This window comes from Gallus gallus, chromosome 27 (assembly GCF_016699485.2).
Source record: "Gallus gallus isolate bGalGal1 chromosome 27, bGalGal1.mat.broiler.GRCg7b, whole genome shotgun sequence".
Taxonomy (NCBI): Eukaryota; Metazoa; Chordata; class Aves; order Galliformes; family Phasianidae; genus Gallus; species Gallus gallus.
The window spans coordinates 924,797-948,310 of NC_052558.1; the positions used below are offsets into that span (position 1 = coordinate 924,797).

The window sequence follows — 23,514 nt, forward strand, 5'->3', positions numbered from 1 at the left end:
GGTGTCCTCACAGGACAGCTCTGTGAGAATCTCTTAGGTGGGGAGAATAAATGAGAGAAAGAACATTTAGGCTGGCATGTATGGAGGAGAGACCAAAACCCAAGTAGTCCTTTCCCTTTTTCATCTCTGTCCATTGTCACTCTGGATTTAAGAAATGTAATCCGGGACATTTCATGCTCAACCACACAGCGAGGGCTGGTGGGGGTGGGAATGCAGCACAAGGTGGTAATACTGGGACTGACCCAACCAGCTGTTTTAATCAGGGTTTGGTGTAAACCTCAGAAATGCTGTTACCCCCCTGGTCCTGGACCATGGTTTGCCTAAATTGTACATAAATCGAAACTTAGAAGGAACTGTCAGACAGCAGTGTAACAGAAGGACTCTCCAATGCTATGTATTACCATGTCTGGATTGATTAGCCATTCTGTTTAGGCTGCAGACTTCAGAAAGGCTCTCATATGGTACAGCTCAGCACCTGCCCACCACACTCTCCTGCAGGTCTAGTGTGGGAAGATCTCCCAAGAGTGCTGGAGAGCACAGTGTGTACTACACTGCTACCCTTGAATTCAGCTCAGAATCAACTACCAAGTCCGTTTTGATCAAAAACCCAGCTAGAGGAGCAAAAGGCAAAAAGAGCAAAAAGCCCTGCCTGGCTATAACTCACCCTCTCCCACATTCTCTATAGAAACTCTGGGCCCCTAATTTCAGGCTTCTCTTGGCACTTGAGTGTAGGGTTTTGTGGCACGTATCTTGGGGATGTGCGTGTCCCTGCAGTCTGTTGTAGGTGCCATTCTTGTTGCCTTTGTGTTACACTTGCCAGCCTGGAGGCTAACAGAAAGCCAAGAGGTAATGTCTTAAACAAAAAGGGAAGATCCGGGGGGGCTCCCAGAATCAGTGTGGGGAATACTGATACAACAGGGAGGTTATGGAACTCTCAGCATCTTGTGTGCAACCTCTGGTTCTGGGCTACAGACGAAGCTGCCAACAGGGAGATTCTCCATGATCACTGTCTACAGAAGAGTTGGTGCAATCCTTAACATTTACTTTTTTTCAATAAAACAACAGCGATTCCCTTGTTCCCCCCCTCCATTTTGCCTCCATGGCCATGCTACGCGATGGAGCTCTCTGCTGGTTGCCCCATAGCACAGCACATTCTAGAACACCTGGAAAGGTTCTAGAGCAGCTGGAAGGGTTCTAGGGCCTGTGTCTCACACCTAGGATGGAGATGGGGCTGCTGGGAGCCGTCCTTCTCCTCTGCATGGCAGATGTTCTCCACTCTTTCGCGATTGAGGAGAAAGAAGACATATTCAGGCGCATGGTGTGCCCTGCTTTCCTGATGTTTGACAACGCCGCCTACTTGGCCGACATGACCTTCGAGCTCCCCTGCAACTGCAAGCCCGAGGAGGTCTCCAACGTCGTCTGGTATTTCCAGAAGAACATGGGAGGCCATGAAACCACCGTCCTGACAGACTTTTCTGGCAACATGGTGCTCGACTCGGGCCACATCCACGTGGGCAGTGATGTACTGAAGCGTTTCACCATCCGGATGTTCAGCCTCATCATTTTCCGCGCCCAGGTGTCGGACTCGGGCCACTACATGTGTGGCACAAAGAAAGGGGACTTTTTTTATGGCTATGACGTGGATGTGCAGCCCACCAAGCACATCACAGTGGCATTCTTGGACATAGGACAGCACGTCCAGGATGATTACACAGGGAAGGCCTTCAGCCTCTTCACCACCTTCTGGGACTGGACCAAATGCGACCGCTGCGGGGTGCGAGGTGAGCAGCGGCGCATCGGGCTCTGCTACGTGCAGAGCGCCCGGCTGCACCCGCGCTACCGCACCGTGCTGCCCAACGTCACCTCCTGCGGCTCCAGGGCTGTTCCCGCACGGCTCCAGCGCTCCGGCCGCCGCTGGAAGCCTGAGGTGGCGGTCCGGAGCTGCATGGCCCCGTGTCCGCAGGAGAACAACCCGCAGGAAGGCGTGCAGGCCATCTCCAACGTCATCTACAAGCTGGGCCAGAAGCCCTGGCTGCCCCGCGTCCCCACGCAGTTCTACAGGCATCCCCTTGGAAGAGATCTGGTCATCGCCTGCCCCGGGGCCCGGCCCGAGCACGCCGTGGCGTGGGACAAGGGCTCGGTGCGGCTGTACCGCTCCCGCTACCTCGTGGGTGTCAACAAGACCATGCGCGTCTTCATCGACCACGGAAACCACCTGCACATCCGGCGGGTCCGCTTCAGCGACAGAGGCACCTACTTCTGCTGGAGGGAGGGCAAACTGGCGGCCGGCCTGCGGCTCAGAGTGAGCTACGAGGCCCAGCGCCGCCGCTCGCTCGACGACCCCGAGACGATCTACATCATCAAGGCCATCGGCGTGAGCTACGTCCTCGTTGGGGCCATCTTCATCGGCGTCCACTTGTGCCGCTGCTGCTCGCGGGTGCTGCGGTACTCTGTGAGGGTGTAGCCTCAATCTTACACCTTGTGGGAAATTCATCGAGTTTTGACCGCTAGAAACGCTGCCAATGCCCTCTTATCCTCCGCTCGGGGTTGCGCAGTGGTGAAGACCAAAGTGGAAAGTCCCATTGAGCTGTGGCAGGGATTTCCCACCACTGTGTCACTTCCTGGCTGCACTGAAGGCTCGTGGTGGGGTTTTAACCTCAGCGTAATCCTTTTTGAATGAATGGCTGGAGCTGTCACAGTGTTTTCTGGCTAAGCACCCTGGAGTTCTTCTGCCATGTCGGTGATTTATTAGTGCTGTTTTTCTAAGAGGACACTGAAATCCTCCAGACTGTTCTACTCCAATTAATTCTGGCTTTCCTTACCTTTTAAAAAGTGCCAATCATACCCCTGTGCCAACTGTGTTCCCCAGGGCCAACCGCAGCCCAAAGCTACCCACCAAGGCCAACATCAGTGACAAGGACCCTCCTATTCCCAGTGCCAACTGTGCCCCAAAGGGCACCAACATTTCAAGACACTCAATGTTTGTGCAAGATCCTCAGCTGAGCAATCTCATTTTTAAGAAGCTGAGTTTAAACGTACACATTTCTATTTTCCTTCTACACCAGAATGCAGTGGGACGGAGCTCAAGGAGCGTTGGGACACCGCTCTCATACATAGGGTTTGGGTATGGGTTTGGGTGGTGCTGTGCAGAGCCAGGAGTTGGGCTCTGATCCACATCCCTTCCAGCTGGGGATATTCTGTGATGACAGAATGCATTGGCCATGACCTGGGGCTCAGGGCTGAGCCTTGGTCCCACAGTGAGGAACCTTCGGGCACCCAAAGGGTTCCTCTGCCCTGACTGATCCCAAAAACACACCACATTGCAGCTTGTCCTGCAGGTTACAGTCATGACCACTGACACAGCAGTTGTGTTAGGCTTTATTTCACATCTCGTGTTGTCGCAGTGTTTGGGAGTTAATCCAGTAGCAATAATGGCTGCAAAGCTCCATCCAGCTCATGGGGGACAAAGTGACCCTTGGCACCGTCACCCCATAACACATCCTGCCCTGAGAATGGCCCCTGTGGAGTTAGGATCTGCAAAGCTCAGCACTGAGCTAGGGGATGTGGAGATAAGTGGGGTGGTACATGAGTGGCACCCTATGAGCTCACCTTATGGGGTAGGGGGAGTGCTGGTGAGTGGGTGCTGCTGTGTTAGGTGGCAGCAGGGCACATTTAGCTCATGGTCAGTGGCTAAAACAAAGTGAGTATGGGGTCTGCGGGGGCCCCAGGTGGGTGACATGCACTGGGAGAGTGCACAGGAGACAGGGCCACATGGTGCCAAGGGACAACAGACTTCTTCCAACCCTTTGAGAATGCCCATGCAGAGCTGAGCTTGGCCCACAAGCCCCCTGGAATGTCTCCTCATCTCTGGAGATGAAGACATCTTAGCGGGGGGCGTGCTATTAGGGTCAGAACAGTCCCATGGCACTGTGCCCTGGAAAAGCCAACAAGAACTCCCAGCCTACTGTGCCCATTGCTGCTCCAACCCCACAACCACTCTGTATTCCCAGGCACCCTGCTCAGATCCCACTCCATCACCCTTCTCCCCATCCCAACATCAACCTGCCTCCCCGTATGCTCCATCCTCCTCTTCCTCCTGCCTGCACCTCTTGGCTAAGCCCAACTGCTGCTCGGCAACAGGAAAACATCCCTGCCCATGCGGTACTGTGTCCCCTCCAGCCCTCCCAGGGATGCCCAGGACATGGTGGGAACACTCGAGGTGGCCTCCTGGACCAGGGAGGTGGGAAGCGGGGAGAAATGCCCCATATCTCAGTCCTGGCCGGACCAACACAGGGGACCCTGGGGCATGGGGTGGTGGGAGAGGTGAGGGTGGGTTTCTCCTGTGGCTCCAGCCCCACCGCAGGGCTCCCTCGCAGCGTCGGATGGGATCTACAGAGCTATGGCTACAAGCGTGGCTGTGGCTCTCACACCCTACACCACCTCCTTGTGCTCCTGCTTGGACTCCTTGATCACCTGGAAGCAGAGGGAGAGGGACTGTCACCCCACTCAGGTCCGTCTGAACATGTCTGGGGACATGGCCTGTGCACATGATGAGTGTCCCCCCTCGGGGACACCTTGAGGATGCAGGGGAACGGGTGTGGAAGGCACAGATGAAGATTTCCCACCTCTCCATCTCTCGTCTCCACTGTTTTAACCACAATGCTTCTCTTCACGTGAGCTTCTGACACAGATTTGGTGTCCAGGCTGGTCTCTAGGGTACATGGATGGGACAGGGTAGTGACCCAGTGTCCCCAGCATGGCCCCTTCACCCATATACCTTGAAGGGGTCCAAAAGGAACTAGTTGGGCTGGAAAAATCCTGATCTGTGGGAGTGAACACTATTGGCCTCAGGAGAAATGTTGGCACTGGGTTGTGGCTGGGGACGAGGTTGTGACCTTGGGAATGAAGGTGGCACTGGGGACATGGCTAGCACTGAGGATGTGTCTGGCTTCGGTATATGGCTGGTCCTGGGGATGCAGTTGGCACTGGGGATATGATTGGCTTCATCAATGTTGTTGGCCTTAGTGACGTGGGTAGCTTTGAGATGTGGTTGGCTTTAGGGACAGTATTGTGCTCAGGGGAATGGTGGGCACTGGGTTGTGGTTGACACTGAGTATGAAGCACTGGGGACGAGGGTAGCACTGGGGACGCAGTTGGTGTTGGGTACACAGTTGGCACTGAGAGTACAATTGTCCTCATCAGTGAGGTTGGCCTTGGAGATGTCATTGGCCTCAGCAACAGGGTTGACCTTGGGAGAATAGCTGGCAGTGGGGATGCAGCCATGGCATGCTCATCCCCCCATCTTGGGACTCTGTGGGGGACCCTTCAGGCACAGAGACCTGGCAGCCCATCCTACCCCCATCCCATGCACGGCCGCAGCCTCACCTCGGATCTGCAGGTTGGAGAAGCTCTGCACAGGGACAGTGATCCTGTGGGAGCAACGGGAACGTCGGGGAGAGCACCGGGTCCCCACCAGCCCATGGGTGAGGCAGGAGGGCTGCAGGGTGCTCCCCAAACCCAGTGGGAACAAAAAGACCCAGGGATGCTTCAGGGCGGGGGGGTTCATCACCTGCTCTCCTCGCCCTCCAGCAGCTTGCGGTACGTGGCGATCTCGATGTCGAGGGCCAGCTTGACGTTGAGCAGGTCCTGGTATTCCTGCAGGTGCCGCCCCATCTCCTCCTTGAGGCTGCGGATGTCCTCCTCCAGCCGCCCCACCGTGTCCTGGTAGGCGGACGTCTCCAGCGCATAGCGCTCCTCCAGCTCCCGCAGCTGCCTCTCCAGGGACTCGTTCTGGTGAGCACCGTGGGACACGATGCCCTTAATGCCACCTCCTTCCATGGGCACCCATGGCACCGTGACCCAAAGATGCGTCCCACCTCACACCCCATGGTTGGCACCTACCGAGCCCCGCAGAGCCTCCAGGTCGCAGGTGAGGGCCTGCAGCTGCCGCCGGTACTCGTTGGCCTCGTGCTTGGCTGCACGTAGGGCCTCTGCGTGCCGGGCAGCCGCATCCGTCAGGTCTGCAAACTGGAAGGGATACACCAGAGGGTCAACTCTCCCGTACCGTTGCTCCATAGAGCCACCCAGCCACAGGAGAAGCCAAGCCAACCCATGGAGGTGATATACGGGGACAGGGTGCCACCCGCACCTTGGACTTGTACCACTCCTCGGTCTCCTGCATGTTGCTGGCAGCCATGGCCTCGTACTGCGTGCGGATATCGCGCAGCGCTGCCGTCAGGTCTGGCTTGCTGGCATCCACCTCCACGTGCACCTGGTGCTGGGCCAGCTGCTCCTGCAGCTCCCGCAGCTCCTGCAGGGAACTGGGGTCAGTGAAGCCACGGGATCCACCCCGGAGCCTCACACCACAGCAACGTTACCTCCTCGTGCACCTTCTGGAGGAAGGCCACCTCGTCCTGCAGGGACCCCACACGACGCTCCAGGTCGAGGCGAGCCAGGGCAGCAGCATCAACGTCCTGCCACCATGTGACACGGAGGGATCGTCCCCAGGGTGAGCATGGGGACCCATGCCCCCATCCCTCCATCGCACCCCCTGTCATCCCATCCCAGCCCAGCCCTGTCCCAGGAGACCCAGAGAGGGGGGCTGACACCCACTCCCCACCTCATCCCCTGCCCTCACCTGCCGGTACGCAGCCAGGGTGCTCTCGGCCTCCAGCCGCAGGTTGACCTCCTGCTGCAGCCTTCAACAGAGCAATGACACGTTGTTACTCATTAGGTGCCATTACTCGTTAGGCAGTTGCTCATTACTCACGGTGGCCACCTGCAGCTCAGCCCCATAGACAGACTCCCCCCCAGAGCAGCCCCATTGCACTCATACCATCCCAGTAGCCATTTCCTAGTTCTGGTGGTCGCCTCAGTTCCCATCACTACCCTGGTTGTCATCCTGGTCCTGGTGACCCCCTTAGTGCTGCTGGGCACCCTGATACTTGTTCCAATGGACACCTTTGTCCCTGGGAGCACTAAGGTCATGGTGTCCACAGTGGTCCTCATCACCACCTTAGCCCTCATCCTGGTTGTGGTGGCCACTCTGATCCCCAGTAACACCTAAATCCCCATTATCATCCTGGTCCCCATTATCAATCTTGGTCCGGCCCCCATCATCAAACACAGTCCTGGTGGCCACTTTGTTCCCCAGCATCACCTTGCTCCCTGTTGCCACTCTGGCCCCGGTGACCATCTCATTGCCCATCACCACGCTGGTCCCCATCCTGGTCCTGGTGGCCGTCCCAGTCCCCATTATCCCCCCGGTCCCCATTATCTCCCTGGTCCCCATTATCTCCCTGGTCACAGTGGCTACCTCAGTCCCCACCACCACCTAAATCCTCATCGCCGCTCTGGTCCCCATCCCCACATTGGTCCCCATCCTGGTCCTGGTGCCCACCTCGGTCCCCACCACCCCTGGGCCCCCACAGCAGGACCCCCCCGTCGCAGGACCCCCCATACTTTTCCCGCAGGCTCCCCAGCTCCTCAGCCAGGCCGTCCCTCTGCACCTCCGCGCGCGCCTTGGCGGTGCCCAGCAGCTCCACGCGGCGCCGCAGCTCCCGCAGCTCCTCCTGGTACACATCACCCAGACGGGACGGCTGCTGCTCCCGCGCCCGGTTCAGCTCCAGCACCAGCACCTTATTGCGCTGCTCCAGCAGCCGCACCTTCTCGATGTAACTGGCGAAGCGGTCGTTCAGCTCCATCATCTCCACCTTCTCGTTGGTGCGCGTCTCCCGGAACTCCGAGTTGAGCACGTTGGCCAAAGAGAAATCCATCCTGCCCGACGTGCGGGGCGCGGGGTGAGCGCCGCGGGGACGGGGCCGCTCCGTGGGGCTCCACGCAGAGCCGGTGGGGCCGAAGCGGCGGCCGTAGGATAACCGACGGCTCTCCATGGTGAAGGTGGGCGCGATGTGCGCCGCGATGGGGTTTTATGGCCACGGCGTTGGCCGGAGGCCACGCAGCACAAAGCTGGGCTTTGTGGCACCCAGCGGGGGCGGCTGAGCGCTGGCGGTCAGCCCTGTGTGCTGGCAGTGCCCGTAGAGAGCGGGGTAAAACCTGGGGCAGAGCGGGGACTCAGCGCCCATAGGGCAGCGTGAGCGTGGCGGTGTGGGGCACTGCGGGTCCTGGGTGTGATGCCATGGGGCACTATGAGCGCCATGCTGTGGGGCACTGTGAGGTGCACCCCAGGAGGCCTGGCAGTGCAGGGAGGCTGCTAATTAAGGCCAGCTTTAATTAGGCAGCCGAAATGTCCCGAGCCCATTCCAGCCTGGCGGTGCCAAAGCTGCCTGAAAGGGCTCAGTGTACCCAGCACAGCAATGAGACCTCTTTGTGCAGCGCCGGGAAATGGGCATGGGGTGAGGGTGGTGGCAATGGGCGCAGGGCCACCGCTGGCCCTGATGGGGTGCGGGCATGGGGACATCCCGGAGGTGTGCCAGAATCAGCGCAGTGGGGCTGCGGATGGCCGTCAGAGCCCATAGGTGACAGCTAGGTGGCAGCCGACAGCTGAGAGAACTCAACTGGGATGGGGACAACGCCGGGCCACAGCGGGCACCGACCCAGAGCAATGGGGAGGGAAACTGGGAGCCCCTTAACGCCCCCCCTCTGCCTTCCCAGCCCTGCATCAGGCATCCTGCTCCAGCCCCCTCAGCCCAGGGTTGGTTCTGCAGCCGCAAAACCACATCCCCTATGTGCTGAGAGCCCAACTGGGGCAGGGACAGCTCTGCTGCTGCACTCAGTGCCGGCCCTTTGGGATCCTCCCTCCCTTCCCCAAATCCACGTGGAGGGATGGGGCAGAGGGTGCCCCCACTGTGGTCCCCCAGGATTTATTTTCTCCCTGCTCCCACGCAGTGGGATCAAAGCAGAGAGCTGTCACTGCGGGGACACAGAGCCAGCCCCCCCCTGCTTAATGAGGCAAGCGAACACAGAAGCTTTAATTAGAATCTTCCAGCCTGAGAGAAGACAGAGGGGAGAGCAAAGTAGGGCAGAGAGCAGTGACCCCAGTCCCTATGGGGAGCGGTGCATGGGACAACGAGGCCAGAACATACCGGGGGCTGTGGGGTGAAGGCGGCCATGCAGCTTTTGGGAGCTCAGTGCAAAGCCATCACCTCTGCTGGTGGCCCCAAGGACCCCGCAGCAGAGGGAGAAACGCTCTGAAGCCCCAAAGGGACAATAAGAACCCACCTCTGGGAGCCCAGCACTGCTCTGAGGCTGGGGGGGGGGGGAGGGGGGGAGAAGCAGCCCCACATCTTCCCTCACTCCTTTGGGTTTAAGCTGTAAGATTTATTAGAAGCGCGTGGTATTGCTTAGCATCGCCCATCTGTCAGCACTCGACACCCCGAGAGGGGCTGAGAGGGAACAGCAGCAATCCATCTGCTACAAAATACATAGGGCTGTGCAGAGGGAGGGGGCAGGAGGGAGCAAGGACACCAGCCCGGGGACAGTGGGGCAACGTTTGGGGTGGTGACCCTTCTACCTCCCTGGGTGTGAGGAAGAGGTGCGGCAGCTGCACTTGGGGCTGTGTGAGGGGTCCTGGATGTGAGGGACATCAGCACAGCAGCTTCACAGCTTGTGAGGTGGGGGCTGTGGAGGCGCTGTCAGGCACTGCCAGCTACCTGGGGCCGCTTCGACCCTTCCAGGTGAGCCCAGGAGGAGGATGCTCTGAGATAGAAACAGAACAGAAGGGGATGAAGAAACAAAACCTACAAACCCACCGCCAGCCCCATCCTTATAGCCATCCCCAGACTCCCACCACCCCTTCACAGGGATGTGGCCCTAGGAAGGAAGCAGCAAACCCAAAAAGCACATCCCACCAGCCCCAGACATACCAACACACCAACACCAGGTATTTTGCCCTAGGTGTGAACCGCATCAGGGATGGGGCATCACACAGTGGAATGCCTGTAGGACTCACCTGGGATGCTTTGGGGCTGCGCAGACCGCCGGCTGCTGCTCGAGGTGATGTGGCTCTGGATCCCACCCAGCGAACAGGAAGCGTTGCTGTGAAGGAAAAGGGGACACGTGGGGGTGGCCATATGAAACCCCAGGCTGTCAGCAGGTAAAAGGGGGGTCCCAGCCCATGGGGGAGCACCCACAGCAGTGAATGGCTGCTGTCTCACCTCACCGCTCCTCTCCGCTTCTGCACAGACCCTTTGGAGATGGAGGATGGCTTTGGGATGGAGGAACCCTTCATGGAGAACACCGGGATGGAGGCTCTGCAGGGAGGAAGAATGGTCAGAGGGTACAGCCCCGGGCCCAAAGAGAATAGGAGGAGCAGGGTCTTTGGGATGCTGTTTGTATCCGAGTGGTACAGCACTGACCTGGGCACAAAGGGGCCTTCCTGCTTCTTCAGGGCACACGGGGCGTTCTCCCAGCTGGGGAACCGGGGCAGGCTGAGCGCTCCCGGCTTGGCGACGTCCTCAGAGAGGCTGTAAGTCACATTGAGGTCGCACACAGTTGGGGTGCAGCAGTTCTGGGCTGCCGACGTCATCAGGGGCGCACGCCTTTTGGTGACGGTCAGAGGGCAGATCTTGGGGGTGCAGCACGGCAGCAGCGGTGGGGATTGGGGTTCTTTAAGGCACGGGGTGTGTGGGCTCCGCTGCGCTTCCACTTCCCCCCCGGCGCTCAGTGGGGAGGATTTCCGCTGGCGCTTCGCCCGCGTGTTGAGGCTGTGTGGTGTTTCCAATCTGGAAGTGTTGCTCATCTCGGATCTCCTCCTCTTCTTTGCTGCCAGTTTGGGGCTGGAGAGTGCAGTGAGCTGCTGCAGGCGGCGTAAGGCAGCCCTCGTGGTGGGGACGCTGGGCTCAGCGCTGAGCGTTGAGGGTGATGCTAAAGGAGAAGCAGTGCACACAGTCAGCACCATCTGCAGCATTCCCATACATCCCCAGCCCTCAGCATCGCCCCAAAAGCCATCATTTCCCAGCAGGTATCACCAAACCACGCTCACATCGAACCCAGAGGGACAGAGCCACTGCAAACCCCCAAATCCTAAAAGCACCAGAGTGGTTCCAAGGGAAACGTGCTGTGGCAGGGCTCATCTGTCCCTGGAAAACAGAGTCGGCAGAGCCCTCAGCCTCACTGCTGAGTTCACATTGTGGCACTGGGAGTGAGGAGGGAGAGCACTATAGACTGAGCAAGCATACCAACCATTAAATGAGACCAGAAAAGACAGGGATCAGAGCTGCTGGTTGCTCACCGTCACAGCCCCGCTGTGTCCTCAGGGCTGGGGGGGCCCCGCTGGTGTCAGTGGGTTGAGGGCTCACAGCTGCCTCCTTCTGCACCAAGAGCTGCAGCTCCTCGAATTCAGAGACCATGTCAGGAGTGAGGAGGTTGGCAGCCTTCAGGAGGGAGTACTGCTTCTGGGCAACGCTCAGAATGGTGGCCATGAGCCTGGGACAGAGGGGGACAGTGTCAGATAAACACGTCTGGGCTGGGGCAGTCTCCCTGCTTCCAAAGGCAGCTCATCGGTCAGCTTGGGCCACCTGAAGCAGGAGGGGGCACACGGAGGAAGGACTCACATCTCTGTGTGGCTGCGGGACAAACGCTGTGGAAGGCGGTTTGGTTTCTTCATTCCCAGCTGCAGATCTGTCTGCTGGGTGGGGCTGGGGCTGCTGGGGGGCATTTCCTCCAGAACCTGGAACAATATCCCAAAGCGGTCACTTATCTGACCCAAATGGGAGCTGAGTCTCATCCTCCAAACTCCTTTATCTAAGAGTTGAGGGGTTTTGCTAGCAATAAGGAGCTCACACTAAGCCAGCACTCCAGGACTGAGCTCCTGCCCTCTGTGCCATGTGGGCATTTGATCCCCAGCCCTCCCACTCCTTTTCTCACCTCCTCCTCTCCTCCCAGCTGAGCATCCTGCCCAGCTCCCAGCTCCTGCTGCTCCCCATCACTTTCCCTGCAAACATTCGGGGCTGAGCAGCTCTCTGGGACGGCTTCTTCCATCCTACAAAAATGAGCAGGGAGAAATAAATCCATTGGGAAAACAGTCACGTTTGGGTTTTGGGTCGGATCAATAAGGACAACGTTTGGGATTCCCAGCCCAGCTTCCTTTAGGGCTCACCCCAGCTCTGCCTCTCCTCCCCACCAGCCCCACAACCTCACCTGGGGGGAGGCAGCAGTGCTGGTATCTGCTTTCCTGCATCCCGGGCAGCATCCTCATAGGCACGGAGCTTTGCCTGAAGATCTGCCACCTGCAGAGAGAAGGATCACAGCTGGACCAGCTGCCCCACGGAGCTCAGAGCTCTCCCAGCAGGCAGCACCACCACACAGCTCGCAGAGGAGCTCAGAGGGGCACATACCAATCAAAGCACAGCTAAAAGACAGAGCACCTCACCTCTGTTTTCAGCTGCTCGCAAATCGTGGCATATTTACTGATGTGGCAGTCGAGGCTGAGCACGTTGCTCTTCAGCTGCAGAGACAGGGATGGGCAAGAGGTCAAAGGAGCAGTGGGGCAGAGCACAGATCCCTCCTCAGTGCTGGAGCAGAGCCTGCAGATGGCACAAGCCATGCACGGGGACCTGCTGTCCCTGCCAGCAGCCCTGCTGGGATGAGGGGCTTCAGCACAGACTGTGCACTCAGCGTCCTCAGCTTCATTTGGCCAGAGGAGCTGGATAACACAACCCAGCAGACCACCCAACCCAGAGCACGGAGGCACCCGCTGACCCACCCCACGCACCGGGGCAGGCTGTGAAACCCAACTGCTTCCCACCAGCTCCCAAACCCTCAGCAGAAGATGAGCTCCTCACCGACAGCTTGATCTCCTTGGCCCTGTTGGCGTACTTGAGAGTGTTGTAGGTGTCCTCGTAGGCCAGCGAGGAGGGGCTGACAGCAGCAATCATGATGGTGCGGCAGTTGCCACCAATGGAGTCCTTCAGCAGGCGCGTCAGCTTGCTGTCCCGATACGGGATGTGGGTTTTCTTGCTCTGCACCAAGAGAGAGAGGGGCTGCTCAGCCTTTGGGACCTGGGCACTCAGCAGGGCACACCAGACAGTACTACCTTTGCATCAGCCAATGCGTTGATGACGTTGATGAGGGCCAGCAGTGAGCGGTTGATGTTTGCCCCCTCCCGGAGACGTTCTCCTTTGGTGTTGGTGACAGAAGCTCGCTCGGAGCCCGCCAGGTCAATCAGGCTCATCTTGGCGACCTGCAGGTCCTGAGAGAGGCCGACAACGCGGTCCTGCTGCTTCACGTAGATCTGTGAGCACAGACACTGGTGAGGCCACAACCCAACGAGGACGGGCAAACCCAATGCTGGTGGAGTCCCCCTGAACATCACCTTGCAGTGCCTGGGGAGCACCCAGGCCGTGTTCTCAGTGCTGAGCCCAGTTCCCATGTCGTATCCCAATCCTGCACCCTCACCACCCCCTGCTTGGCTTGCCAGCAGGCAGAGCTAGCAGCAGGGAGGGCACACTTCCAGCACTGCTAATGGATGTGCAGCAGGCAGGAGTCCAGCACCCAGCGACGCACCCAGCTGGGAAGGCATCCAGACACCTGGACTTCCCCTGCACACAGCCACCAGGTTCACACAGAAATTGCAGGCAGAGCCCTGTCTCCCCACGCAGCCGTGACGGCCCTGCTAATTCAGGGAAGGGCCTGGCTGGAATTGAAATCAATCAGAAGGTTTGTGGGGGAGAGCACCGACACAGTGAGGACAAAGAGAGCAGGGAACATAAATCCTGGCTCTGTGCTGAGGGGGACAATGGGACAGATAAGCCCTGGAGGTCCCAAGGCCACAGGTGGGGCCCCGGGCAGCCCAAGCTGGTGGGGGGCACCCAGTCCATGGCAGTGGTGGGGCTGGGGGGCTTTGGGGTCCCTCCCAACCCAACTTGCTGCAATTCCATGGTTCTAAGATCTTTAAGGCTCTTTCCAGACCAACCATGCTGTGGTTTTATAATTCAGCCCTCACCTGGAAGACCGCATGAGAGCGGGAGGAGGTGGCGTTGGCGTCCGTGGGGTGCTGTGTCCGGTTTTTGTTGCCATTGGCCAACATCTCCAGGAGCTGTTCTGCTGATTTGGGCTGGAAAGAGGGGTGGGCATCAGTGGGCTGGGTGCCCCGTGTAGCCCCCACAGCAACCCAACATTAAGCAATGACTACTGGGATGTAAGGCATCCCACTGTCCTGGAGCATCCTTCAGCTCAGGTCACGCTTGCTGCTAGGACAGCATTGCACAGAGCCTGGGCCCACCCCTTACACCCACCTGGTGGAAGGAGAGCCCTTGGACCACGACTCCTTTCTCTGGATCCTCCCGGATGGCCAAAGGGCCCTTGGGTTCCAGCAGGTCATGGATCTGCTCGTTGTACACCTGGAGCAGGGAACACATACATGGCTGTTACACCCCAGCACTGAGGAGCTCTGTGCATGAGGGTCACACAATCCGACCAGATGAGTCCCTCCCATCCCAATGCCCTGCAGGGCACTGCCCAGGCATGACACAGAGCAGCTGACAGTGCTCTAAATGCAGAGGACAGCTCTCGAGGGCTTTACTTGCAAGTCACCGTGCCGCTGCTCCTCCTGCACAGCCCTTTCAGATTGCTATGCAGACTGCAGGCACCGCGGCGGCTCAGTAAGGCAGAAAAACTTCCCATTCCCCAGATGGGAGGAACCTGCAGCACCAGTTCCCTACCAGTTTGGTGAGCCTGGGTCCAGCTGGGACAGCCGTGTGAACATCAGGTTCCCCGAGTACTAGGGACACACACTGTGGTGCTATGGGGTCAGCAGCAGCCCCAAAACACACCGGGGACACGCGTACCTCCTGGTAGGAGACGAGCACCTCGCAGCTCTTCTCATCCCTCCTGGCCTCAATCCTCCTGTACAGCTCCGCCATGGTGAGGTACATAATGCCGGGGCTCTGCTCTGAGCCCAGCATGGTGTAGGTTTTCCCCGCTCCCGTCGCGCCGTAGGCAAACACTGCAAGGAGGGAGAGGGGTGTTTGAAACTGTCAGCAGCTGACGTTCCTGCAGCAGACGCTGCAGCAGAGCGGGTCACTCGCAGCCGTCGCAGAGCGGTTCAATAGTTAATTACCCTCAGCACTGTCTGCACTATCCCCCAGTGCAATTTCTCTCTCGTTTCAGCTGTCAGCATCTCTAATTCAGCAGATAAAGACAGGACGAGTCCCCCACGCCGTCACCCATTCGGGCACTTTGAGGCCACACTTGAGCCACCCTACAAGCTGAGCACCCCCAGCTCTCCCTCTCCCAGTGAAGGAGTTTCTTTCTGCAGACCTTGTAATTCATCCACTTCCCCCAACCCTTCAACACCCTCTCTGAAGCATTAGCATCAGAACAGGACACTAATCTAGAGAACCTTAGCCTTCCTCCCCATTAGCTTCGGGGATATCTCATTTGAGGATCTGGGAGTTATTTCATACAGATACAGACAGGAGATGCTGCCAGGTGGGCACGGTGACAGAGCCAGGAATAGCACCGTGCAGTCCCAGCACCCAGCTCGGTGCCGTGCAGCTCGTTACGCCGCGCTGCTGACAGCCTGCAAGCAGCACGAGGATCTGCAGCGCTGGGCGAGGAGCGTTCAGACCCGGTCTGTATGCACTGCAGGGCTGGGAGATGCACGAGGAGCACCGCAGCTCCAGAGCATCCCAGCACACATCCGTCTCCCCCACCCTCCTGCTCAACGACTCAGTGTTTTCTCACTGTTTGCCCTGCACAGAGGACACCCCACCCCAACCACACCTGCACCCCCAGCTCAATGCTGTTGGCAGTTCAGCACTGTCTGCTCCTGTGCTGCTGTTTTATGACCCATTCCCTCCCTCATCTTCTTTGGGTTTTCCACCACGCTGCCACAAATCAAGGTATGAGATGACAGCAGACACTCCTTCCCACCCTAAGGACGTCCCCTGCAGCACGAGGGTCACACCCCGGCTCTGCTGAGCCCCCAGCGGGGTGGGACAGCCCCTCCATGCCGTACCGGAGCAGTTGTAGCCATTGAGGACTCCATCCAACACCTCCCGCGTCGTGTGCTGGAACACCTCCTCCTGCGTGGCCCCCTCCCCAAAAACGCGATCGAAGACGAACTTGAGGTCCTTCCCGCGGTGTTTGGGGCCGCGGGGGGGCAGCGCGGCGCCGGGGGGTCCGCCGGGCTCCTCGGGGTCGAAGACGAGGATGTGCTGATCAACGACGTGCAGCACGGGGTGCGCGGCCCCGTCCCTCTCGCTGGGGGTGGGCGGCCGCACTCGCACCACTACGGCCACGGTGCCGTCCTCGGGCGGGGGGCCCATCGCCATGGGGACGGAGTGCTGCGCGGGACGCGGCCTGGGATGGGCGCACGGCGGGGGGAGGGGCGCGGGTCAGCCCCGGGGCGCAGCCCGAGGGGGGCTCTGAGGTCTCACGAGGCCACGACCCCCCCCTGCAGCGCCGACCCCCCGCTGCCCCCACAGTCCCCTCCCGCCCACCCCTCCGCCCGCGCCGCCCCCTATAGGGCCCCGCCCGCCCCCTACTACCCTACAGCCCCCCCTCAGAGCCTATAGGGCCCGGCGCCGACCCACGGGGCTCTACAGCCCCCGCGCTACGCGCCCTGCGATCTCTTTGCTGTCAGTGCCGACACCCCGAAGCCCCGCAGCCCCTTCAGATCCCACCGCACCGCACCGCTCCGGGCCCCGCGCCGACCCCGCGGCCCTACAGCCTTTGGTTGCGACTTCTGTCGCCGCCCTGAAGCCCACAGCCCCCCGTCGGCCCCAAAGCGCCCCCCGCAGGCCCGGCAGCCCCGCCCTGGGCCCCACGGCACCCCTCCGTGCCCCGCAGCCCCGCAGCGCCCCCCACTCACCCGCCACTTCCGGCCCTCCGCGTTCAAATCTCCCGGCAGCCCCCTCCCGCCCTTCTGATTGGCCGCTCGCTTCGTTGCCTCCCATTGGCTCATCCGCGTCACGTGATCCCAGCCTCCGCGCGGGGCATCACGGGACTTGTGGTCCCTCGCCGTGGGGCTGGGGGCAGGGCTGGGGGCGGAGCCCCCTCTGAAGCCCGGAGGAGGAGCGCAGCCCTTCCCCAGGGCAGCCTCAGCGCGGGAGGGGACCCCTCCCATCATGGGGGGACACGTCCTGCCATGGGGGGACACCTCCCGTCATGGGGGGACACGTCCTGCCATGGGGGGACACGTCCTGCCATGGGGACGCGTTCTGTCACGTGGCCCATGTTCTCACATGGGGCCAACATCCCATCGCGGGACGTGGCTGACCACGTGCTGCCATGCGGATGGGTCCCCTCGTGGGGCCACGTTCTGCCACGGGGCCACATCGTGTCACAGCCCCCCACACCACCCAGCCCTGCACAGCCCAGCCCTACAGCGGGCACCGTGAGCCCCCAGAGGGACCCATCCCACCGTCACCCCATGGGGACAGCGAGGGGACAACAGCGGCAGCTCCCGCCTGGACTGCAGCACCCGGGGACGGCGCTCTGTGTCCACGGGCTGAGGGGGACAATGAGGCCGGAAGGCGCCGTCCCCAACCCTGGTGACATCCCGACACGGGGACAAAGACAGCACACGGGGAGAGGTCACAGCTCTGCTTTACCATGGAGTCACCCGCGGCCAGGCAGCTCCCCCGGCACAACCCTGGTGCGACGCACCCCATACAGACCCACATCCCACGGGCACCGAGGGGGTCACGGCCAGGGGACCGCCCCTCTGCTCCCCCCGCCCCGAATTAGCAGCAATGGGGTGAGCGGGTGATGGGGAAGGGGGCTCCCGGGCCCCGCGGCCGGCCATAGGGCTGCACGTGGGGATGCTGTGGGGCTGGGTGGGCGTGGGGCGATGCCATGGGGCGATGCTGTGAGGCGATGCCGTGGGGTGATGCCGTGGGCCCAGGCTCAGTCCGAGTAGATGATGAAGCCCGAGAAGGTGCTGTATTTGTTGTTGTTGCCGCCGTGGGCTTTGCCCCCGTCCAGCTTGATGAAGACCTCGTCGCCCGCATCCAGGTGCAGGATGACGCTGTTGCTGGCGTAGTCGTAGTTCTGGTCCGCATCCTGCGCGATGGCGCTGGCCCGCACCTGCACAGGGGACACAGCTTTAGCCCAGCTGCATCCCATGGCCACACTTCCCCGCCGTGACCCCATACCCAGACACCCCACGGGACACCCATGGGCTCCATTCCCCGCTCTGTCCGGGCTTCTTTGGACCCACACCGTGGGTGATGGGACCTGGAAGGACGAGATGGCACTGGTGATGACAGCGGTGCCACTGCCCTGACCCATAGGCTTGAACGTGGGGTTACGGCTCAGGCGTGGGGCAGGAGGGGAGACCCACACCTGTAAAAACCCACACGTACCCAATGGCCCCACGGCCGCCCAGGGAAGTGGCACTGCGGCTGCGGCTGATAGGGAATTATTGGGGTAATCAAATCTGAGCCGGAGCCTTGCAGCGAGATCTCAGCGCGCCGGGTGACAGTGACAAGGCGGCAGGTAAAAAATCCCATGTGAAATGCAAAGCGGCACAGCAGGGAGAAGCGGCTCCTAATTAGGACTGACAGGAATGGGCTCACAGGGAACGGCCCCAACCCCACAGCCGAAGGACACAACCACGGCCCCGCGGCCGCCCCTGGGGTGCTGCTACCACAAAAGCCATCGGGGCCGAGGCAGCAGCACCCCCAAACCCGCAGGCAGCCCACGGCCGTGACGGATCCCACCCATCAGCCCCTGTTTACTCTGGAACCTACTGACGTCCCAGCACACCGCCCGTCCCCGCTGCAGCGACTGCCATCCGTCTTCCCTCGTTAAGGAGCCGCCTCGTCACCGCGCGCCCGCCAGCCCTTGGCTAACCAGGGAAGATAAATGGCTCCGTGGCAGCAGAGCCACCGCGTTGTCCCAGCAGCCGTGTCCCCAGGACCGGAGGGGATGCAGAGATGGGGCACAGCAGCTCTGCGCTTCGGTTTCCCCATGGCACTGCCCGTGGGAAAGGAGAGGAGCCCAGAATGGGGATATCAACAAAAGCAACCCCACATCTGGGAGCTGCCCCTGCAGCCGAGGGGTGCGGGAAGAAGAGCCCAAAATGGGGACGTGGCAGCTGGGGGAGTGCTGTCACCAACCCTGCTGACCCCATGGCTGTGAGCTGCCCCCAGTAGTGTCGTGGCCGCTGTGACCACTGCAGCTCTGTGCCCACACAGTGCAGAGGGACGCGGTGCGGTGTTCGGGGGCACCCCGTGTCCTTGGGGTCCTTGGGGTCAAACACAGCACCTTTGGGCTCTCCAAGGTGCGGCCCCACGCACACATCCCTCTGTGGGGCCGCACCTTGGAGACCGTCCCCCACTGCCCCCACATCCCCACAAGGCACAACACGGAGGACATCCATCCATCTTCCTCCCAAACACAATTTTGTCACCCCGTGCTCGCCAAAACGGCGACAAGCTAATACAAATAATCATAATTAATGCTAATTAATCACCAGGAGCAGCTCCCCTGGCTCTCATTAACTCGAGCAGCACGGCCGGCGCTGCGATGGACACTTCTCCATAGGGAAACATGGGGGCATCACCGCTGCGGTGCAGCCCCACCACCCCGACTTCGCTCTGGGGCCGTATTTCTGTGACACAAACCCCAATTAGAGCCTTGATATCGTGCTGGCAATTAACACCCGGCGCGTGGGGATGGCTGTGAAGCCGGCGCCCGACGAGGACGGCCGCGACGATGATTAAGCTGTATTGCAGGCGCACGCCCGAATGGGTTTATTTACTCTTGACAGGAGCTTTGCAGCTTCGGGAAGCGCAGCTGTTAGTGCCGGCACGAGCCCACGGCATGGGGATGGCAAAGGGCTGGGCGCTGATCCCGTTCCCAGCTGTGTTTTGGGATCCTAAATCACTGCGTGGGGTTATTTGGGAAGGAAAAACCCCATCCAAATGCTGGGGGGATGCGCAGAGCAATGGGCACCGCGTGGGGGGCTCGGAGTTGTTGCCGCGGGGATAAGTGACGGGCATCCCGAGTGCCCTGAATGTGGGGCTGTGAGCCAAGGGAGGGAGAACCCAACAGCTGAAAGTCAAACCCAACTGCTGGGGCAAAGCCGTGGCTCAAATCATGGGGAGATGCAGATGGCAAAGGGATGGGGTGGTGACCCCATTCCCAGCTGGGTTCGGGGCTCCCAAATCCCTCTGTGGGGCTCTTGAGGAAGGAAAAACCCCATCGAGGTGCCGGGGCAATGCTCAGTGCAGTGGGTACTGTGCAGCGATGCTCGGAGGCAGCGCCATGGAGATAAGCGCTGAGGGTCCCTCATGCCTCGGATTTGGGGCTGTGAGTGAAGGGAGGGAGAACCCAACAGCCAAAAGCCAAACCCAACTGCCGGGGCAGAGCTGTGGCTCAGACCATGGGGAGGTGTCACCCCGCTGAGCTCGGAGCCCCTCGGTGCAGTGTGACATTTGCAATGTGACAGACACAGCTCCGGCGAAGGGTTTGTGTTGCGGGGATGCGACATCACCTGGAAGCCTCAGCCATGGGGATGGTGGAGATGTGGGGACAGAGGGGGCTGCGGGCGGTGGGGACGGGGGCAGCCTCAGCACCGGGGCTGCGGTCCCACCGTGTGTCAGCCAGGGGCTGTCACCAGGCGGAGGGGATGTCCCACGGGTGCACAGCAGCTGGGGATGGGGACATCTCTGCCCAAATAGGACTGAGGAGCAGCAGACCCAGTTCTGGGCTGGGCTCACACTGCCCTCAGTGTGGGTTCAGCACTTCATAGCCCCCCCAGTGTGCCCAAGGCCACTACAGCTGCTGTCCCTGCACAGCTGTCCCCAGGGCACAGCCACCGGCACACGGCAGGGAGCACACGGACACCCCACGGCACGGCAGGGCACATCGCAGGGGCAGGAGAGGGACCGAGAGGGGACCCATGGGGACACGTCATTGCCACTGGGAGAAGGATGGAGCACCTCGGGGGTGTGCATCCCATGGGCAGGGGAGGAGCAGAGCAACATGGGGTGCACATCCCATGGCTGGGAAAGGGACAGGGCACCCTGGGGGTGCACATCCCATGGCTGGAATAGGGACGGAGCACCCTGGGGGTGCACATCCCATGGCTGGAATAGGGACAGGGCACCCTGGGGGTGAACATCCCATGGCTGGAATAGGGACGGAGCACCCTGGGGGTGCACATCCCATGGGCAGGAGGAGGATAGGGGACCTCAGGGACGCACCTGGGGCACATCATTGGCACTGGGAGGACGGAGCACCGTGGGGGTGCGCATCTCACAGCTGGAAGAGGGATGGAGCATCCCGGGGTGCCCGCTTCGTGGGCAGGAGAAGGACAGGGCGCTGCGGGGAGGGACCTGGAGCACATCACTGCCACTGAGGGAAGGACGGAGCACCGTGGGGGCACACATCCCACAGGCAAGAGAAGGACAGAGCATCCCGGGGCTGCACGAAATGCGCATCCCGTGGGCAGGAGAAGGACAGGACCCCCCGAGGACCTCCCCGGACCCTCCATCCCATACCTGCCCATTCTTGCAGAGGTCAGCCCACATGCTGGTGCCGTCTCCGCCGCGCATCAGGACGTGGTAGGTGAAGAAATAGGTGCCGGGGATGACACAGGTGAACTTCCCCGAGGCGGCATCGTAGCTGTTGCCCAGGTTGGTGACCACGTCGTCGAACTTGAGGATCTCATAGCCCTCGTGCGGGTTCTTCAGGCCGGCATAGAAGGCGACGCGCGGCACCGTGCTGTAGGTGGCCGTGCTCACCACCCCCGTACCCCCCAGACCCGGCAGCCCGGGCGGCCCCGGTTTGCCCGCTTCGCCCCTCACCCCCGGCGGGCCCGCAGCTCCCGGTGGGCCCGGCTCTCCGGGGGGTCCCGGCGGTCCCGGTTTGCCCGGTTTGCCCGCTTTGCCCTGCGGCCCCTGCACCAGCGTGGAGGGCGGTGGGAGCGGGCCGCCCCCCGGCGCGGTGCCCCCGTAGGGCTCGCAGAGCATGCGGCAGGTGCCCAGCATCTCGTAGCGGCCGTCGGTGCCCGCCGAGCTCACCAGCACCGGGATGAGCACCACCAGCACCAGCACCATCACCACGCCCGCAGCGGCCGCCAGCAAAGTTTTACGGCCGAGGCTGAGCCGACGCCCGGCCGGGGCTGCTCGCTGGGCCGGAATGGTGCCGGTTTGGGGGCGGGCGGGGCGGTGGGGTTCGGGGATCGGCGGTGCCGCTCCGCTCCGATCCGCTCCGATGAGCTCCGGTGCGCTCCGCGCCCGGCCACGCCCCCCCGCGCCCGGCCACGCCCCCGCCCGCTGTGACCACGCCCACTGCCGATGTAGTCACGCCCGAGCCTCCCTTGGCCACGCCCACTTCGCCCCAGACCACGCCCCCTCCGCGCGGAGCCACGCCCCCAGAGCCGTCCGGGTAGCCCAAAGCCACGCCCCCATCTGGCCACGCCCCCACCCGGTGCGGGTACGGGGTGCAGCCCCGGGGCCGCCCACGGGGCACGAGTGGCACGGAGGGGTCAGAAGTTCTGCCGCCCCACGTCCCCTCTGTGTCCCCGCTGGGACGAGGGGTGGCTCAGCCCGAGGCACGGCTCCCTGGGTTTGTCACCTGTGTCCCTGATGGCCCAGAGCGGGCATCCCTGTGACATATGGGGACACACATGTCGCACGGAGACACATGGTTGGACGGTAAGGGGACACATGTGGCACATTGGAGGACATGCAGTCGCACACCAAGGGGACATACGTCAGCCCCAAGCTCGGGGCAGCCCTATGCCCCCAGAGTGCCCCACAGCTCCCACCCCATAGGATACCCCAATGGACACCGTCCCCACAGTGTCCCCACAGTCCCAGCAGGGACCACTGGGGACGGGGAGCGGGGCCGCACCCCAATGCAGCCCACGGGGCGGCGGTGCCACGCTGCCCCTCCACGGCCACCATCACTCCACGTCCCCAACACGTCCCCATCGCCCCAACCCCTCCCAGCCCCACGCCCGCACCGCGCCGCGACCCACACGGGCTGTCGCTGCTGCCGGTAGCGGGGCTGAGCGCGGCGTCCCCAGCAATGCCACCCCCACACACACGGCAGCGGCGGTGACGGCGAGGACGAAGCCCTGTGGCGCACCCAGCTCTGCGCCCGGGGCTTTGGTGGCCGCGCTCCGCCGCGTGTCACCCCGCGTTGTGCAGCCGAGGACCGGGGGCTGCGGGGCCGAGCGGCCGCCTGTCACAGCCGGCACTGCGACGCGATGGGAACTGACAGCCGCCCGCGGCGCCGCGGCCGAATCGCAACGGGGACGCGGGGAGCGGTGACACCCATCGGAGTGACACCGCAGCCCCGGGACACGCAGCCGCAGCGCCGGCCGTGGGCGATTTGGGGGCTTTAAGAATATTTTGGGGTCGGGGTGCCGCCCCTGCGCTGTCCCCGTGTCCCCATAAGCAGTCACCACGTGAAGGATAACTGCGCTCCGCCGCCGCTTCCCCGCTCCTTTTCTCCCTCTCCCCTCCTTTTCCTTTCCTTTTCTTTTTTAATGAGCTCCTAAAAATACGCCTCGGCGAGGCCACGGGCTCCGTGAGTCACCCTCCGGCACAGCGCTCCCACGGGTGGCACAGAGCTGTGCACGGGGATGGGGAC

The 23,514-nt window shown here is 61.5% G+C and overlaps 4 protein-coding genes across 5 annotated transcripts; 1 reads left to right on the top strand and 3 right to left on the bottom strand.

Moving 5' to 3' along the window:
• The first annotated feature begins 84 nt into the window (after positions 1 to 84).
• On the top strand, positions 85 to 3,276 carry FAM187A (family with sequence similarity 187 member A). Its single transcript, XM_025144102.2, has one exon. It carries the CDS (start codon positions 1,220 to 1,222, stop codon positions 2,462 to 2,464), a length of 1,245 nt encoding a protein of 414 aa, XP_024999870.2. The 5' UTR covers positions 85 to 1,219; the 3' UTR covers positions 2,465 to 3,276.
• Positions 3,277 to 3,366: 90 nt separating this feature from the next.
• Positions 3,367 to 7,902, bottom strand: GFAP (glial fibrillary acidic protein). Its single transcript, XM_418091.8, has 9 exons — positions 7,462 to 7,902; positions 6,638 to 6,698; positions 6,378 to 6,473; positions 6,149 to 6,310; positions 5,902 to 6,027; positions 5,570 to 5,790; positions 5,386 to 5,429; positions 4,626 to 4,711; positions 3,367 to 4,473 (listed from the first exon to the last, which is right to left on the bottom strand). Exons 1-9 carry the CDS (start codon positions 7,890 to 7,892, stop codon positions 4,432 to 4,434), a joined length of 1,269 nt encoding a protein of 422 aa, XP_418091.3. The 5' UTR covers positions 7,893 to 7,902; the 3' UTR covers positions 3,367 to 4,431.
• Positions 7,903 to 8,910: 1,008 nt separating this feature from the next.
• On the bottom strand, positions 8,911 to 16,806 carry KIF18B (kinesin family member 18B). The gene is given in 16 exon segments (NM_001030928.1): positions 8,911 to 9,657; positions 9,911 to 9,996; positions 10,116 to 10,211; positions 10,317 to 10,824; positions 11,192 to 11,385; positions 11,514 to 11,629; positions 11,827 to 11,941; positions 12,100 to 12,188; positions 12,332 to 12,406; positions 12,744 to 12,920; positions 12,995 to 13,192; positions 13,904 to 14,014; positions 14,196 to 14,300; positions 14,748 to 14,905; positions 15,920 to 16,263; positions 16,775 to 16,806. Coding segments are annotated over 15 exon segments (2,394 nt in total). The 5' UTR covers positions 16,236 to 16,263; positions 16,775 to 16,806; the 3' UTR covers positions 8,911 to 9,607.
• Positions 16,807 to 17,495: 689 nt separating this feature from the next.
• On the bottom strand, positions 17,496 to 22,155 carry C1QL1 (complement C1q like 1). 2 transcript variants are annotated; one of them, XM_040653415.2, is made up of 3 exons: positions 21,414 to 22,155; positions 18,657 to 18,754; positions 17,496 to 17,991 (listed from the first exon to the last, which is right to left on the bottom strand). In XM_040653415.2, the coding sequence occupies exons 1-3, from the start codon at positions 21,969 to 21,971 to the stop codon at positions 17,649 to 17,651; spliced, it is 999 nt and encodes a 332-aa protein (XP_040509349.1). In that variant the 5' UTR covers positions 21,972 to 22,155; the 3' UTR covers positions 17,496 to 17,648. The 2 variants fall into 2 exon arrangements, with proteins under 2 accessions (XP_040509349.1, XP_428543.4); XM_428543.8 differs by lacking the exon at positions 18,657 to 18,754.
• Between the last annotated feature and the right edge of the window lie 1,359 nt (positions 22,156 to 23,514).

Coding starts and splice junctions, on each gene's coding strand:
- FAM187A (XM_025144102.2), top strand. CDS start 1,220: ATGGAGATGGGGCTGCTGGGAGCCGTCCTTCTCCTCTGCATGGCAGAT.
- GFAP (XM_418091.8), bottom strand. CDS start 7,892: ATGGAGAGCCGTCGGTTATCCTACGGCCGCCGCTTCGGCCCCACCGGC. Junction 6,474..6,637: donor CCCTGGCTGCGTACCGGCAG/GTGAGGGCAGGG, acceptor ACATGGTGGCAG/GACGTTGATGCTGCTGCCCT. Junction 5,791..5,901: donor TGGAGGCTCTGCGGGGCTCG/GTAGGTGCCAAC, acceptor GGTGCTCACCAG/AACGAGTCCCTGGAGAGGCA.
- C1QL1 (XM_040653415.2), bottom strand. CDS start 21,971: ATGGTGCTGGTGCTGGTGGTGCTCATCCCGGTGCTGGTGAGCTCGGCG. Junction 18,755..21,413: donor ACCTCTGCAAGAATGGGCAG/GTATGGGATGGA, acceptor TTCCCTGGTTAG/CCAAGGGCTGGCGGGCGCGC. Junction 17,992..18,656: donor GGCGGTGTGCTGGGACGTCA/GTAGGTTCCAGA, acceptor TCCCCTGTGCAG/GTGCGGGCCAGCGCCATCGC.